The sequence below is a fragment of the Engraulis encrasicolus genome, chromosome 16 (assembly GCF_034702125.1).
Source record: "Engraulis encrasicolus isolate BLACKSEA-1 chromosome 16, IST_EnEncr_1.0, whole genome shotgun sequence".
Classification (NCBI taxonomy): domain Eukaryota; kingdom Metazoa; phylum Chordata; class Actinopteri; order Clupeiformes; family Engraulidae; genus Engraulis; species Engraulis encrasicolus.
Genome location: NC_085872.1, coordinates 3,092,833 through 3,107,832, shown reverse-complemented (window position 1 = coordinate 3,107,832; position 15,000 = coordinate 3,092,833). Strand labels below are relative to the sequence as shown.

Here is a 15,000-nt window from a genome sequence, read left to right as displayed (position 1 = left end):
CCCTGCACACAGACCGACAAATTAGTGACAAGAAAAACACTCTATATTTCTGAATATCGTCATCGAGTATTGATTTTTTTTCTGATTTCGTGCAGCCCTAGTGCAGACATAATGGGACATGGACTTCTTGATGTGGTTCTGGAGCTCACCCTGAAAAACTCTTTTGTAGATCCAGCATCCAGGGTCCCGTAGGCGATCTCTGTCTGCTTGGCCAGATCTTCAGCGCTCTCGATGGGAGACACCATGCGCTCTACCGTCAGGAAAGCAGCCAGGTTGGCCGTGTAGGAGGAGATGATGATGAGGGTGAAGAACCACCACACACCACCCACGATACGCCCTGACAGGGACCTACACACACACACACGCACGCACGCACGCACGCACGCACGCACGCACGCACGCACGCACGCACGCACGCACACACACACACACACACACACACACACACACACACACACACACACACACACACACACACACACACACACAGCTCAGCTATTAGTAAGATGTACTCATGCTGTCACGTAGGGATGTGGTCCAACAGAACCATGAAGCCATTAGCTGAACACAAGGTCTGTAGAGAACTGTTCAGTCAAACACACGCACGCACACGCACACGCACTCGCACTCGCACAAAATGCTCTGCAAGTTTATCTGTGTGAATCATAAATCTACAAATATAAATAAATATTTTACATATAAATCCAAAGTAAAAAAGGGAGATTAAGTAGTTCTGAAAGTCTAGTTTGCTTCCAAGAAGGTACGTATGTTGGCCAGGTGCAGCGCTACACCTGTATAATCGCGCTCCTATGGCCCCCACCAGCTTAGGGCCACCAGTGAAGGGTATGCCGCAAAAACACAGTCGCCCTCCAAGCATGCAGGAAATCACAGCTTCCTCTAACCCTCAGGCTACTGTCCACCACAGGTGTGTATGAGGACCACACTGAGGAAGGCACACGCCGAAACGCGTCTGTGCACAAAAAATAAAGAAAAAAGAAAAAATTGATGCAAGGTGCGCCCCCCTTTTTCTTTGATTCTAAGTATTCATTTGGCACAGCATCCTTAAAAGTTATCAAGAAACCTGAGTGAAGCCTGCTACCTACTTGATTTGTATGAGGACCACACCATCACAACCAGCAGGGTCACTCACATCACAGAGGACTAACAGCACCCTCTGTCATGCCAGCACATGTGCAACACCCTGTGTTCCTTTTAAGGGGTTGGAGAAACTGATGCACAGAGGCAGCTGCCAGACTTGAAAATAACACAGTAACAAAGATGTCAGGGCTTAATACTGAGAGGGCACAGAGAGGTGTTGACACAGGACGTTGTGGTGTGTGGCAGAAGCGTTGTTTATATAGGGTCAAAGGATGGGAGGGATGGGAGACTAGGGTTGGTCGTAGCACAAACCTTGGTGAAATATCGCATCCCTGCCGCATAAAGGCCCCCAGGGAGAACCAGAGAGAATTAAAGATCCCAAATTCGTTGGTGGATTCACTCTGTCCAAGCTGCCCATCCTCCAGCTCTTCGATGTGCCACTCATAGGGGCTGAAGCGACTGACCAGGAAGAGCACCACGCTCACACCGATGTAGGCAAACACGATGCACATCCAGATCTCATAGGCCAGCGGGTCCAGGAAGGAGAAGACACCAGGTTTGGACTTCTGGGGCTTCTTGATCATGATAGAGATACCCAGACTCATGTAGGGCTTGGAGAAGTCAATCACCTCCTCTCTCACCAACGTGATGGTCAGAGGAGCCACTGCTATATCTGCTTTCTAAAGGAAGGACAAATACACACACAGACACAGACACAGACACACACACACACACACACACACACACACACACACACACACACACACACACACACACACACACACACACACACACACACACACACACACACACACACACACAGCAAACACAGAACTGGTGTCAGTCATTGCTACACATGTCTCAGTGGAAGGGTCACCATTCTGCTATTGATTGAGAACATACACATGAGCACACCCCTATGAAGTCACAAATCCAGAAATGGTACAGACTAAGTCCACTTCCATAAAAGAAAACAATGCACAAAAGCTTACCCCGTATACCAGTTCTCCCACCATTCCATTCCAGATCTTGGTCTCAGCATCTCTTGCCCCGTATTTCCCATCTCCCACGATTCTTAGCTGGTACTTGAATCCACAGTGCTTGGCGATTTCCGCAGCTAGGTCCACACAGTAACCTTCATAGCGATCATTGTCCATAAACAGCTCAGAATTCTTCTTTAGCGTTACATATGGTGCTTCCTAAAAAACACAACTAGGTTAAACACCAGTATGTGTGTATGTGCTACAAAGCCCCCACTTCCCCTGAATAGCACAAAGAATACTTGTGTTGGGTGTGTGTATGTGTGTGTGTGTGTGTGTGTGTGTGTGTGTGTATGTGTGTGTGTGTGTGTGTGTGTGTGTGTGTGTGGGAAAATCAACACACACTCCATAGATTACACGTGGTATCTCACCAGGATGGTTGTCACGACAACAGTCTTGTTCTCCATCCCCATGCTGTCATTGCTGGATGGGCCAACCTTAGTCACAACCATTTTGTCTACCTCATTCCAGTAGCCAATCTAATCAGAAAATGTTACAATTAGACCACTCTGCATGTGTATGTCACATATTTTTTAAATTACACTGCATATAAAAATGTAAGAAAATGATGTGGCAGAGAAATGATGACATGCCTACCTTTACTGGTCCACTGTTCTTCAACTCCATGACATTGACAGAGTAATTCACTCGCTTCCCGTATTGGTCAAATTGGATATTCCCAGTTAGGCCATCCACACGAACCTTCAAGAGCACAAAAAAGAGTATGTACAAGACAACACACACACACACACTCACACACACACACACACACACACACACACACACACACACACACACACACACACACACACACACACACACACACACACACACACACACACAACTAATCTGAGATAGTGCACACAAAATATCTAGTCACGTGTGTGCCTGGGTGCTTCAAATTCATGTCTCTTATAATTTATGCTTTCCCTGGTGGTGATATTGAGGGTTGGGTTGCATCTTGCCTGGCCTTGCTACTATATGTAAGCTCCAGTCAAAAAAGTAATTCCACATTATTATGTCTGGGCGGGGTATTCTTATGATTTTAGTCTTGTTTTCCACCAATCAGTGAACAGGGGAGGGATGAGGGAAGGGGGAAGCACATGTCAAACTTCAACAGAGTACACCCTTCCCATCCATAATCGTAACCAAATGTCAGTGATTGGGTAATACTGTATAAGACGCACATTTTAAATTTCACAAGAGTTCACCTCTCCCTCCAGAGAACATTTCCAGAGGTGTCAAAAGTGAATTTAAAAGTAAATGTATGGTGTACAAGTACAACACCAGATCATGATAGTATATAGCTGTTACACAATTTACTGCATTGTACCTATGAGGAAGATCGATGTTGTTACTGAAAAACTGAAAACCTTATAAGAATCCACCACAAATTTGATGTAATCAGTGCAGAGTCAGCTGGATGTAAGACAAGTACACAGGTCTACTGGTTACTCAGATAAGCTACCTGTGTTGGAAAGAAACTGTGTTTCTTTTTTACTTTTACTGTTGACACCTCTGAATGTTTCTCGTTTCAGCCATCCCAGATCCTCCCTGTGAGTAACAGGCTATGGAGAAGACCAGACTAGGTTGTACCTGTTTAAGAGCTCGTTCAATCTCCACTCCCTGGGACCAAGGCACTGCAGGGTTGGCCAGGCAATCTCCATTGTTACCACGGCGCGTGATGTCAATACGCTGCTTGTGTAGAAACTTGAAGGCCTCTGTCATCACTTGCACTGCATCGTACGTCAGTGCAGAGGTGTACTGCAGGAAAATAGATTGTTATACATACGACACATCATTCAGGTACACACCCACACACACACACCCACACACACACACGTACACACACACTCCCTCACACTCGCCTACACACAGACACGCCTACACACACACACACACACACACACACACACACACACACACACACACACACACACACACACACACACACACACACACACACGCAAATACACATACATACCCTGATCCTGCTGTCTGCACCTGGATACTCCTTCTCCTCTAGGGTTTCCCAGTGCTGATCAAACTTTGCGACAATTGGATCATCAAAGTCCACTATTTGAAAGCCTGACACATTAGCTCCACCATACTGTATCTTTGACAAATCGCCATCAAGGAATCCCTAAACATGCACACAGAATGCCACAACACATAGAGACAGATTATAATATGCAACAAGCCATGAGCATCTCAGATCTCAAGTTTATAAAAATGTATATTATGAATTGTAAGTCAATGTCTGTCAACCTACAAAGTTGGCAATGATGTAATGGTAACCCTTCACATGGCGGCCGATTGTGATGACCTAAAAATAAAGAACAAACAGATTCAGATCAGTTTCATCACTTTTAGCTGAAGAACACATTCATTGGTTTTCTTAAATGTGTCTTATTTATTGTGTGTATGTGTGTGTATGTGTATGTGTGTGTATTCACATGAGAAAAATACATCTCTAAAATATTTTTTTATTATAACATGTACCTGCTCCATGATGTCTTTCACCTTGTCCTGTTCACAGTCTAAAATTACCCTCTTCTCTTTTTTGTTTTCTAGGTCCTGGAATAGTGAGCGATAGGCCTCATCTTTTCTCTCATCCTTCAGGTTACCCACATTTATAGCAGTGACCTGCCATTTTCGCTCTGCTGCAGTGTCCAAGACAGCCTGCAGGGTTGACAGCCCTACAGAGAACCAGAAAAGAGCAGGAGAGAGAAAAGGAGAGTTTTAATGAGAGAAGACAGTTGATTAAAGAATATACAGTGCAGTGCAGCGTGAATTTAGTTTTGATTTAAAGGCACCCCTGCATATATTTTGCAATTTTGAAGTGTCCATGTGGTAAAAGGATTATTGTGAGGAAATGCACGCTGCAGTATCAGAAAATGTTAAGCACCACATACATGTATCAGCCAGTAAGACACTCTGTGCGTGGCTCTAGTGAAGCCTCACACATTAAGTGGTTACCTGGCTGTCGCTAGATAAATGGGTTTCACCTTTCTCCACAAACATTTACCTGGAACTATGTCATAAGCGTAGGTCTGCGAAGACGTGGTTTTATCAAAATATCCTGGCACCTGACTGGGGAAGCCACTTGTCTGACATTTTTTAACGAGTTGCTACTTTAACTACTGACACATTCGAAAATACAGTTGAAATTACAGTCAATCAATGTCAATGAGTGGGTCCGTGCGAGCGGCCATTGTTGGCAACTGTTGCATTTCACTTATTTTCCCCATCTTCACTACATGTTTAAACTTTGACTATGTCACAAATCATGTGATCCTGATTGGTCAGGCTGCATGGCGGTTCAGGAGATGAACGAATCTGAATACACCCACACCCTCGAGTAGGCTAAGTGGAAATACACCAGGACGGGGCTCTGGCGAGAGCCAGGTTAGTCAGTTAGCATAACTCTGAAGGATAGCACTGCTAAGATCTCCCTTTGGTACATTTGGTATGTTAAGTTGTTTAGTGTGCATTACACCTCAAAACCCCCACAAATATCATCCATGTTGTCGGTACGGATTGTGTGTACATGTGCATGACTGCACTTATAATTTCGGGCACAGATTGGTTGGAAAAAAAACAGATCAAGATCAATAAACAGAGAAAGAAATACAGACAGTTGTTAAGTATTTGAGTTAGTGAGTGTGAGAAAGTGACAAGCTTTGGATTATTTGTGTTTGATTGCACAACTAAGCGGATCCAAGTTCAAATGCATAATTAAGGTTAATGAAAGTGAATATTTGCAGATCATCCTTACACGACATTCTAATTAGACTTAATCAAACTTTGTCACCCCTTCGCCTTTCTCTGCACAGTCTAAATTAACTGTCTCAGTTAAATCAGGCCTAGCTTTTACTGTCTCTGAGGACTCAGGACCTATTCCACGATCCACACACGCACGCACGCACGCACGCACGCACGCACACAAACACACACACACACACGCACACGCACACACACACACACACACACACACACACACACACACACACACACACACACACACACACACACTGAAGTGCCCGTGGGCAACTCTTTTCTTACATCACTTTTTTCTCTTCAATTGTGCGCTACCTCTCCTCCTCCTCTCTCTGCCCCTTCTTCCTCCTACTCGCTCTTGACAATGGTTACACTGCATGGCTGACTTCATATCTGGGGCTCAGTGGTTATGCTGCTGCCTGCATCCAGGGCCGCTGACAGCTTTGGCCGGGCCCAGGACAAAGTCATCTGAAATGGCCCCCCCATCCAATACATGCAATGTAATGAGGACCCAATTTTGGGGGCCCTCTCTCCCTGGGCCCGGAACAACAGACCCCTTTCCCCCCCTGTTGGCTTCCCTGCCTGCATCCAATGACAAGGCCACACTGACTGACCATAATAAGCATCTGCATCCCCAACTGCTAACAGTTGTGAACAACAAAGCAATCCAGACGGATTACCCTCAAAACCACAAACACCAGAAACTGCCTGGCCAACTTGATTTAGTTACAGTCATGGATGTGTTAACACTAATTGAATTTGTAAACAGAATCAGTCACAGAGCCTTCCACAAGCACATTGGTAAATACAAAGCCATGATAAACAAATTATGGCCAAAATGAAATAAAACTAAAGTACCAAAATACCAAATCAATATTCATGCATGGAAACAGTATCGGCCTCTTGGGTCAAAGCATTTCAATGGAGAGAGAGAGAGAGAGAGAGAGAGAGAGAGAGAGAGAGAGAGAGAGAGAGAGAGGAGGAACAAGAGAAGCCCCCTACCTCTGTCCCCATCATACAGGTAGGCGAAGGTCTCCCATTTGTAGTACTCCACCAGGCTGATGAGTGGACCCTTGATATCAGGACGCATTTGCAGCACAAACTGATTGAGGCCGTCCGCAGGGAAACTTGGTGTGATGAACGATACATGAAGCGTTTCACAGAACGACGTGATAGTGTTCACTGACTTCTTATCGTAGAACCCAAAAATGGCATATACCCCTCGGGAAAACTGAGAACAAACTGTAAGCAGAGAAAAAGGAAAGTGGTATGGTTAAGGGAATATTTACTTAAATTCATTCTGACATGTCCATTGTTATCACTATGTATATTGAGAACTTTCTATGCATACATCATTATAATCACGCCCATGCATAGTCATGAGTGACAGACATTTTGTTAATATAGATGAGACCTATAATGCATTGTATAATATGGTGGTGTCATCAATGCCGGTGTGACACAATAAAGTTACAGTACAGTTACATCACTTTCAACTTTGTCTCAACTTTGTTTCAACTTTTGTCCCCTGAATCAATTCCACTGAATTACAAGCACAATTCCTGCTTTACACTCAAATTTCAGTTCTAAAACACTTATCAAAATGGTACACAAGGAACTGTCACAAGGACCACACAGATTTAAAATTCCAAAATCAGTTACTGTAGTTTGTGCATTTCCTCACCTCATTGAGGTGAACAACTGTCACAATTGGCTACAGTTAGCAATCATCACTCCAAAAGGACACATATTACATTTCATATCGATGAACAGATGAGACGATGTAGTGAGTTCACATAAAAAGTTGAGTTGTTGAGTGCTAAAATACAATATGTCATACAAGAAATCACCTTCATGTGGTTATCCAATATTTTACAGTATGATAGTAATCTAACTTTTTTCAGAGTCAGAAAAAATGTGAAATTAATTTGTTGTCATGCATCTGTGAGCCGTCAGTCTGAAAACAATCCTTCAGTATTTTACAACACAAATATACCATCTGTGTAATGAACACTGAACAAAACATGCTTCTCAAAAAATATTGTTTTCAATGGCCCAACAATATGTTTAGAGTTTTCTGATTTCTTTAACTTTTAAAATCGACATTTTTTAAACAGAATGTATCCAGCAAATACTATGCACAACCGTGCAAACAACAAACAAATAGCATACAGTGAGTCCAATATGTATTTGATCCCTTGCTGATTTTGCCGGTTTGCCCACTAATAAAGACATGATCAGTCTATAAATTTTTGATAATATGTATTCAAACATGGATAGACAGAATATCAAAAAGAAATTACAGAAAATAACTTAAAATAATATATTTTAATTTATTTGTATTTAATTTAGGCAAATAAGTATTTGACCCCTCTAGCTAAAGAAGATAAAGTGCTTTGTTACAAAGCCCTAGTTCTCTAGCACTGAGGTCAGATGCTTCTTTTAGTTGATGACAATGTTTGTGCATAGTAGAAACTATGAACTATGAAAGAATTTTTGTCCATTTTTCTTTGCAGATTATCTCTAAAACATTAATAGTTTGTGGCTGTAGCTTGGCAAATGGGAGGTTCAGTTCCCTCCATAGAATTACTATAGGGTTAATATTTGGAGACTGTCTCGGCCACTTCATGACTTTAATATGCTTCTTATTGTGCCACTCCTTCGTTGCTTTGACTGTATGTTGTGAATTATTGAATGGGAGATCCAAAAATGGCCCACCCTTCAGTGTAGTGGTGGAGGGAAGGACGTTTGCACTCAGGATTGCACATTACATGTCTCCCTCCATCCATTCGTTGACGATGTGAAGTTGTCCTGTGCCTTGGCCAGACAAACACCCTCAAACCATAATGATACCACTTTCATGCATGATGGTGAGGATGGTGTTCTTGGGATCATAGACAGCAGCTCTCTTTCTCAAAACACATTGAATTGTGTTAATGTCAAACAGCTTGATTTTGGTTTCATCTGACTACAGCACCTCCTTATCATATCCTAAATCAGTCTGATGTCCGTTGGCAAACCTCAGTTGGGACTGCACAGGTTCCTTCTGAAGTAGATGTACCATGTGTGCACTACAGGATTTTAAACCTCTGTGGCATTAAGTGCTACCAGTAGTAGAAGTAGTAGTTTCTCAGTGATTTTGGTCCCAGTAACTTTGATATCATTGCCTAGTTCATCCCTGATTATCAAATCCCTACAAAAGGTCAAATCTTGTATAGAACCCCAGACAAGCTGATGGATAGTCATTTTGTATTCCTCACATTTTGGAAGAAATGCATCAACAGTTGGGTCATTAATACCCAGTCTCTTTCTTGTGGCTTTGCAGCCCATTTAATCTTTGTTCAGGTCTAAAATCTTGTCGGTGATATCATTTAACCGCTCTTTGGTCTGTCCCATGCTGGTGAGGTTGGAGTGTGACTGATTCACTCATACTATGGACTGATTCTGCTGATTCAATGTGTCTTTTATGCATGTTAGTATGTACAGGTGTCTTTAATTCAGATGACAATTTGCATTTGATCGGAAGTCCCCATCTGGTCTGTGGGCCCGGAACTGTTATCAGTTGGCAGGGGATCAAATACTTATTTTGCTCGATGAAATGGAAATAAATTAATATATATTCTCTTAAGTTAATTTCTGGATTTTCTTTTTGATATTCTGTCTCTCCATATTAGAATACATATTATCATAACATTTATTGACTGATCATGTCTTTGTTAGTAGGCAAACCAACAAAATCAGCAAGGGATCAAATACATATTGGACTCACTGTAAATCTATAAACCCCTGTCTATATATCATTGTGGTCCACAAAGGTCACTGCTGCCCATAAGCTAACTGCATCACTTACAGGTCCAGAAAGGATGTACAGTATGTCCCACTAAAAAGGACATACATGAAATAGAATGTGAGTTGTCATCTAAGGGACCACAATGGAAATAAGCCTTGGGGTTTTGTTTGTGTCTTTCCCTATAGCTTTCTTTTAATGTGGTTTCAGTTGCTTTACCACGTTTTTACAACAAAATAGAGAAATACTGTATATTAATGAACGAATTAATTAATTAATCCATCCATCCATTCATTCAAGTTGTTTGTGATAACACAATGTAATGCTGATGTACTGCTCTAACCCATGACTTAAAGTTTTTCTCGATTGCTGTATAATAGTGGTTATTATTTTCCTCAAAGGGCCAAATTATGTAGCGCAAGTGAGGCTGCGGGCCAAACCAACGCCCCAACCCAACAGATAACAGATTTTCCGTTTTCCCTTCTCGTCAATGTCTGTTATGAGACTGTTAGCATAAGATCTAATCTCATGGCAGGCCAAATGTTTGCCATGGGCCGGATTTGTCCCGCAATCCTTTGTTTGGAGACCAAGGGTGTACAATATGAGTGGATGCAGTGAGTCTACACAAAACTTTGAGTTGCTGAACGCTAAAATAAAATATGTAATACAGTAAGTCATTTTCATGTGGTTACTTTACAAGTTAGCACAACTGGTTTCAGTATCAGAAAATATGTAAAATAAATGTGTATAATAACAATATTTCAGTCTTTTTGAACACATTAGTGTTCAAATAGTTCATACAAGGGTCAATACAAATGATGGGCTGTGTTTGTCATTTGACAAACCGCCAATTGCCTTTTAGAAGAGAGTCCTCCATCATATTGAGAGAGAAGTTACATTTTCAAGTCAAGTCAAGTCAAGTCAATTTTGCAGGAGAACTGAGGGTTGTGCTCATTGTGTGTGTTTTTAGAAGTGTGTGTAGAGTTTTGAGAATTTGAGACATGGTTCCAGAAAATGTGTTTTAGCAATTGAGAAAAACTGCAAAGCTGTATTTGGACATAACACTGTTAGTCAAACATTGAAAGTCAGGAAATTTGGTTGAGGTGGTGGTGTGAATGCAATTGTGGAAAAGGAAATGCTAAAGAGAACACTGTTTGGCTCCCATAAACTGTGGTTGGTGCAGAAGTATTAAGATTAAAAAAAGACACTGACACATGAGAGAAATGGCTGATAAAACTGTACAGCAACACCAGGTAGGCTAGTTCATCTCTGATGGCTCCATTGGACGCAGAATGATCATTTATGAGACTAAGGAGATGCTGAGGGCAAAATCTGAAGGGCCTCTCACTTTGTAATGACTTAGAAACCCCTCAAAAGATTATAGGAAATATGAAATAGAAATATGTGAAATATGTAAAAGAGCCATCATCTACACACCCTCAGTGAACATGGTATCCTATCCTCCAATGCACTGGTTTGTAATAACCCTATAGCTGTGTGTTTAAAGAGACATTTCCCCTGTTTCACCACACCACAGTGGAACTACATGGGGTCTGCCTGTCTGATGACCCACACCATCTGCTACAGCAGAGGAATCTCAATGCGACAAATGACTTTTTGGTCCCCTTAAAACCTCCACCTCACTGATAACACTGCTGATAAAACTGCTTTCACATGTATTATAGTTCACATTAATAATAATTTATGATCATTATTTAGACGGCCAAATTTGGAATTTCTGTTACTCTACAGATTACACTAGGTTGATAAGTCACAAAAGGAAGAAACAGGGAAAATCACTAGAGATACAAACACAGTCTTGCAGCATCAATAAAACATAAAACAACAAAACATATGGATAAAAACACATGATGCCTTTAAACTTACAAAGTGGTTTTCATCTATTGAAGTAAGCAATCTTGACTGTGCAAAGACATTTTGAGATGGAAGGCTCTGACATGGCAGGTTTTAACCTCTACAGGAAGTTGAAAAGTCTTCTCAAGGACAACAAGTACAAAAAGAAATGTCTGGGAAACTAAAATGTGCCTACACAGGATTCATGGGTTCTTGAAGATGTACCCTTACCTACACTGCCTCCTCACTCTCCATTGTCATTGCTCGTAAAACACATGAGAAAATGAGATACAGACATTTGAGAAGAGGGCTCAGAACGCACCGCTCCAATCCCTGTGCCTTAACTTGTGTTTGTGTTTAGGCTATAGCAAGTAAAATTAGCTGTCCTACTTACTTGCCCTGCTTTTTGTTCTCGGAACAAAAAATAAGCATTTGTGTGATTCCATGTGTGTGACGCTGTTTCTTGTCCATATACAGGCTATGTAAAAAGACATGTACCGATGTATGGAAACTTGTTGGGATTGTTTTTTTTTTGTTTTTTTTCGTTTTTTCCTTTCCTAAAATGACGCTAAGAGAAAAGCATTTAGTCACAATTTTACACATTTTTTGTTGCATTACTTCAAACAGTAACCTGTCATCTGGTTCATGGTCCTGCATGCTAGCTTATAGCATGCACTACCATGCCCAGGTGGGATCTGACCCTTTTGACATGCAGTTATACCCATTCCTCTCACTTCCCACATGTTTAACCTCACACCTGTCTATTTTGGACAATACGAAAGTTGCTTTTGCATACCTCTCATACCCCCACACTCTTCATACTGCAACAGATTTAAATCAGCATGATGTAACGGCATGTCCTTGTATTTCTGCTATGCTGAAAGATCTACTTTTTCATCCTTTTCTCTGCATTTCGCCTTTGACCAAACACACCACCGGCAGTCATAGCCACCAGGATGTGACAACTAAACATACCATTTGCCTATGATGCTTTGATGTACATTTTATTATTACTCCCAGACAAATATCTCAATTGTGTCATGTATTCCATTACACTATGTCCGACTTTATCCTTCTTAATTCATTTCTGATACTAAAAACATGAGTCAGTTGCTGCCTCTGCAGTGCATTCTAGCAGCAGTCCAATAGCCCACTAAAAGAGACATAGGGCCTACCAAGGATTCATTATTTTAAGATGTACACGCAGAGAAAATATGTCAGGCAAATCCACCCTCACCCTCCCATGACGCCACATTGACCTTCCTGGGCACACCTCATGTACACAAAGCACACACTGACACAGACACATACACTCTCCTTAATCCTTCCTTGAAGGTGAAGCATGATTAGGATGAAGGGACAGAGAAGTGCAGAGAGAGAGAGAGAGAGAGAGAGAGAGAGAGAGAGAGAGAGAGAGAGAGAGAGAGAGAGAGAGAGAGAGAGAGAGAGAGAGAGAGAGAGAGAGAGATGCTTTTTTATCACCCCAGTCTCCAGGACAATTTCTCAGTACTGTACAGTACCTGATTAAGTGATGAGAATATGTATGTGCTGCCTTCTGTGGAGGTGCAAAGGAGAATAACCTCCTACTGTGCGCGGAAGTGCGCATGCACAACTATATACATGGGTGCGCGCGCGCGCGTGTGTGTGTGTGTGTGTGTGTATGTGTGTGTGTGTGTGTGTGTGTGTGTGTGTGTGTGTGTGTGTGTGTGTGTGTGTGTATGTGTGTGTGTGTGTGTGGATTATAGACATACTCTTTCGGAGCAGAAAAAGCATTAAAAGAGGATGTCACTGTAAGAGCCAATGAATAGGCGTCTTTAGACTTCAGTTAATCTCATTCCATTTCAAAGGTGCATGTCTTGTCCCTTCAAACAACAGCAAAGACTCTGTTCTAGTGATAGCTAAACTTATTAAATGAAAAACTGAGATGAGGTCAAGTAGAATGATCACTTTCCCACTTAATGCTCTAGACACTGTTATGTAACGTTTGGTCCATCTCAAATTTAAGTTTTAGTATCTGAAGATTCCTTTGTTAAGAATCACAAGAAGCTCCATCAGTTCACTGACAACAAAGAAACACATCACACGAGCCACATATACTTCTGTACCACATATGGCTCAATGGTTAGAGTGATGGCCTTTAAATCAGGGGCTTGCAGCGGTTTCACATCCCATCCATACCACTGCACACCCATGGCTGAAGTACCCTAGAGCAAGGCACCTAACAGCTCCATGGCCGGTAACCAATACCCTGTAAATAGGCTAACTGTAAGACGCTTTGGATAGAAGCCTCAGCTAAGTGTAATGTAACTTATAAATATCACAGCATACAGCATATGGCTTGAAATGTTCTATGGCAAATACGGGAGGAAACACAAGGTCATGAAGTCTGAAGTCAGGGTCTATTCCTAATAACACTCTCTAGTACAAACAGGGAGATGCTTCTGACCTCAACCTTAAGGTCACTGTTCTCTTCCACACTCCTCTGTGTTATAGCCTGTCCAGAGCATAGCTGAAAGAGGGCTGGAGAACCTAGCGAACCAACAGATCTCTGCCAACATTTTCAAGGTGACATACTGTATCTTCAGTTCACTGTTACAAAATATCAGCAGGCTTGCACGAATGACGCATCATTTCTTTATTAAACTTAAAGGTGCACTGTGTAGGATGGTGGCCAGAGTAGTTATGGCAACTAGTTGCTCGTTGAAACTGCTCTGCTTATTGTTAAATTCAATCCTTCCAAGAATATTTACTAAATAATAAACAAATAGTCTATCAGTAGTATGACCAAAGTATAGTAAGTTTTGCAGCTAAAAATATCTATTCTGGAAATTAAAAAATGCTGACCATGTATAAAAAGTCAGCATTTTCCAGTCATAAAGAATGCTTGGAATTTGATGGCGGTGGTAAGTGCTCATGAAAAAGTTTCTGAATGGGCAGCATGAACCAAAGGTATTACATAGAGCACCTTTAAAGTGAGGATAATCAGACTTAGATGAACGCTTGCTCTATGACAGGCAAACTCATATTCACAAAATATAGCTCCTAATTCTCTGCATTCATGTAAACAGGATCAGTGTCAAACCAAAAAACTCAAGGTGTGATGTCATGTATGTGGGGAGCTGGGGTTGCTCTTTTCACAATCATGAACTTTTCCCTTAGCAGAATGGAGCTTTATGTTGTCTGTATGATTGAGTATTGTAAGGTCTTTATAACATTTGGGTGATGTGATGATGAAAGAAGTAAAAGTAGGTAGCTCTCTGTCTCTCTCACACATGCATGCATACACACATGAATGCACACAGGCACACAACCCCCCCCCCCCCCCCACACACACACACACACACACTCAGACAGACATATACACACAAGCACACACAAGCATGTGCGCACACACACACACACACACACACACACACACACACACACACACACACACACACA

The 15,000-nt window shown here is 41.8% G+C and overlaps 1 protein-coding gene across 2 annotated transcripts in view; it reads right to left on the bottom strand.

Moving 5' to 3' along the window:
* gria2a (glutamate receptor, ionotropic, AMPA 2a) overlaps positions 1-15,000 on the bottom strand; it is a 22,061-nt gene that overhangs the window by 4,948 nt on the left and 2,113 nt on the right. For both annotated transcript variants that reach the window (XM_063220111.1, XM_063220112.1), the window contains exons 3-12: positions 6,921-7,160; positions 4,641-4,837; positions 4,411-4,464; positions 4,123-4,281; positions 3,735-3,902; positions 2,736-2,840; positions 2,510-2,617; positions 2,091-2,297; positions 1,411-1,778; positions 150-348 (exon numbers count right to left, since the gene is read on the bottom strand). In XM_063220111.1, coding sequence (XP_063076181.1) covers positions 150-348; positions 1,411-1,778; positions 2,091-2,297; positions 2,510-2,617; positions 2,736-2,840; positions 3,735-3,902; positions 4,123-4,281; positions 4,411-4,464; positions 4,641-4,837; positions 6,921-7,160 — 1,805 coding nt within the window. The remainder of the gene's footprint in view (positions 1-149; positions 349-1,410; positions 1,779-2,090; positions 2,298-2,509; positions 2,618-2,735; positions 2,841-3,734; positions 3,903-4,122; positions 4,282-4,410; positions 4,465-4,640; positions 4,838-6,920; positions 7,161-15,000) is intronic.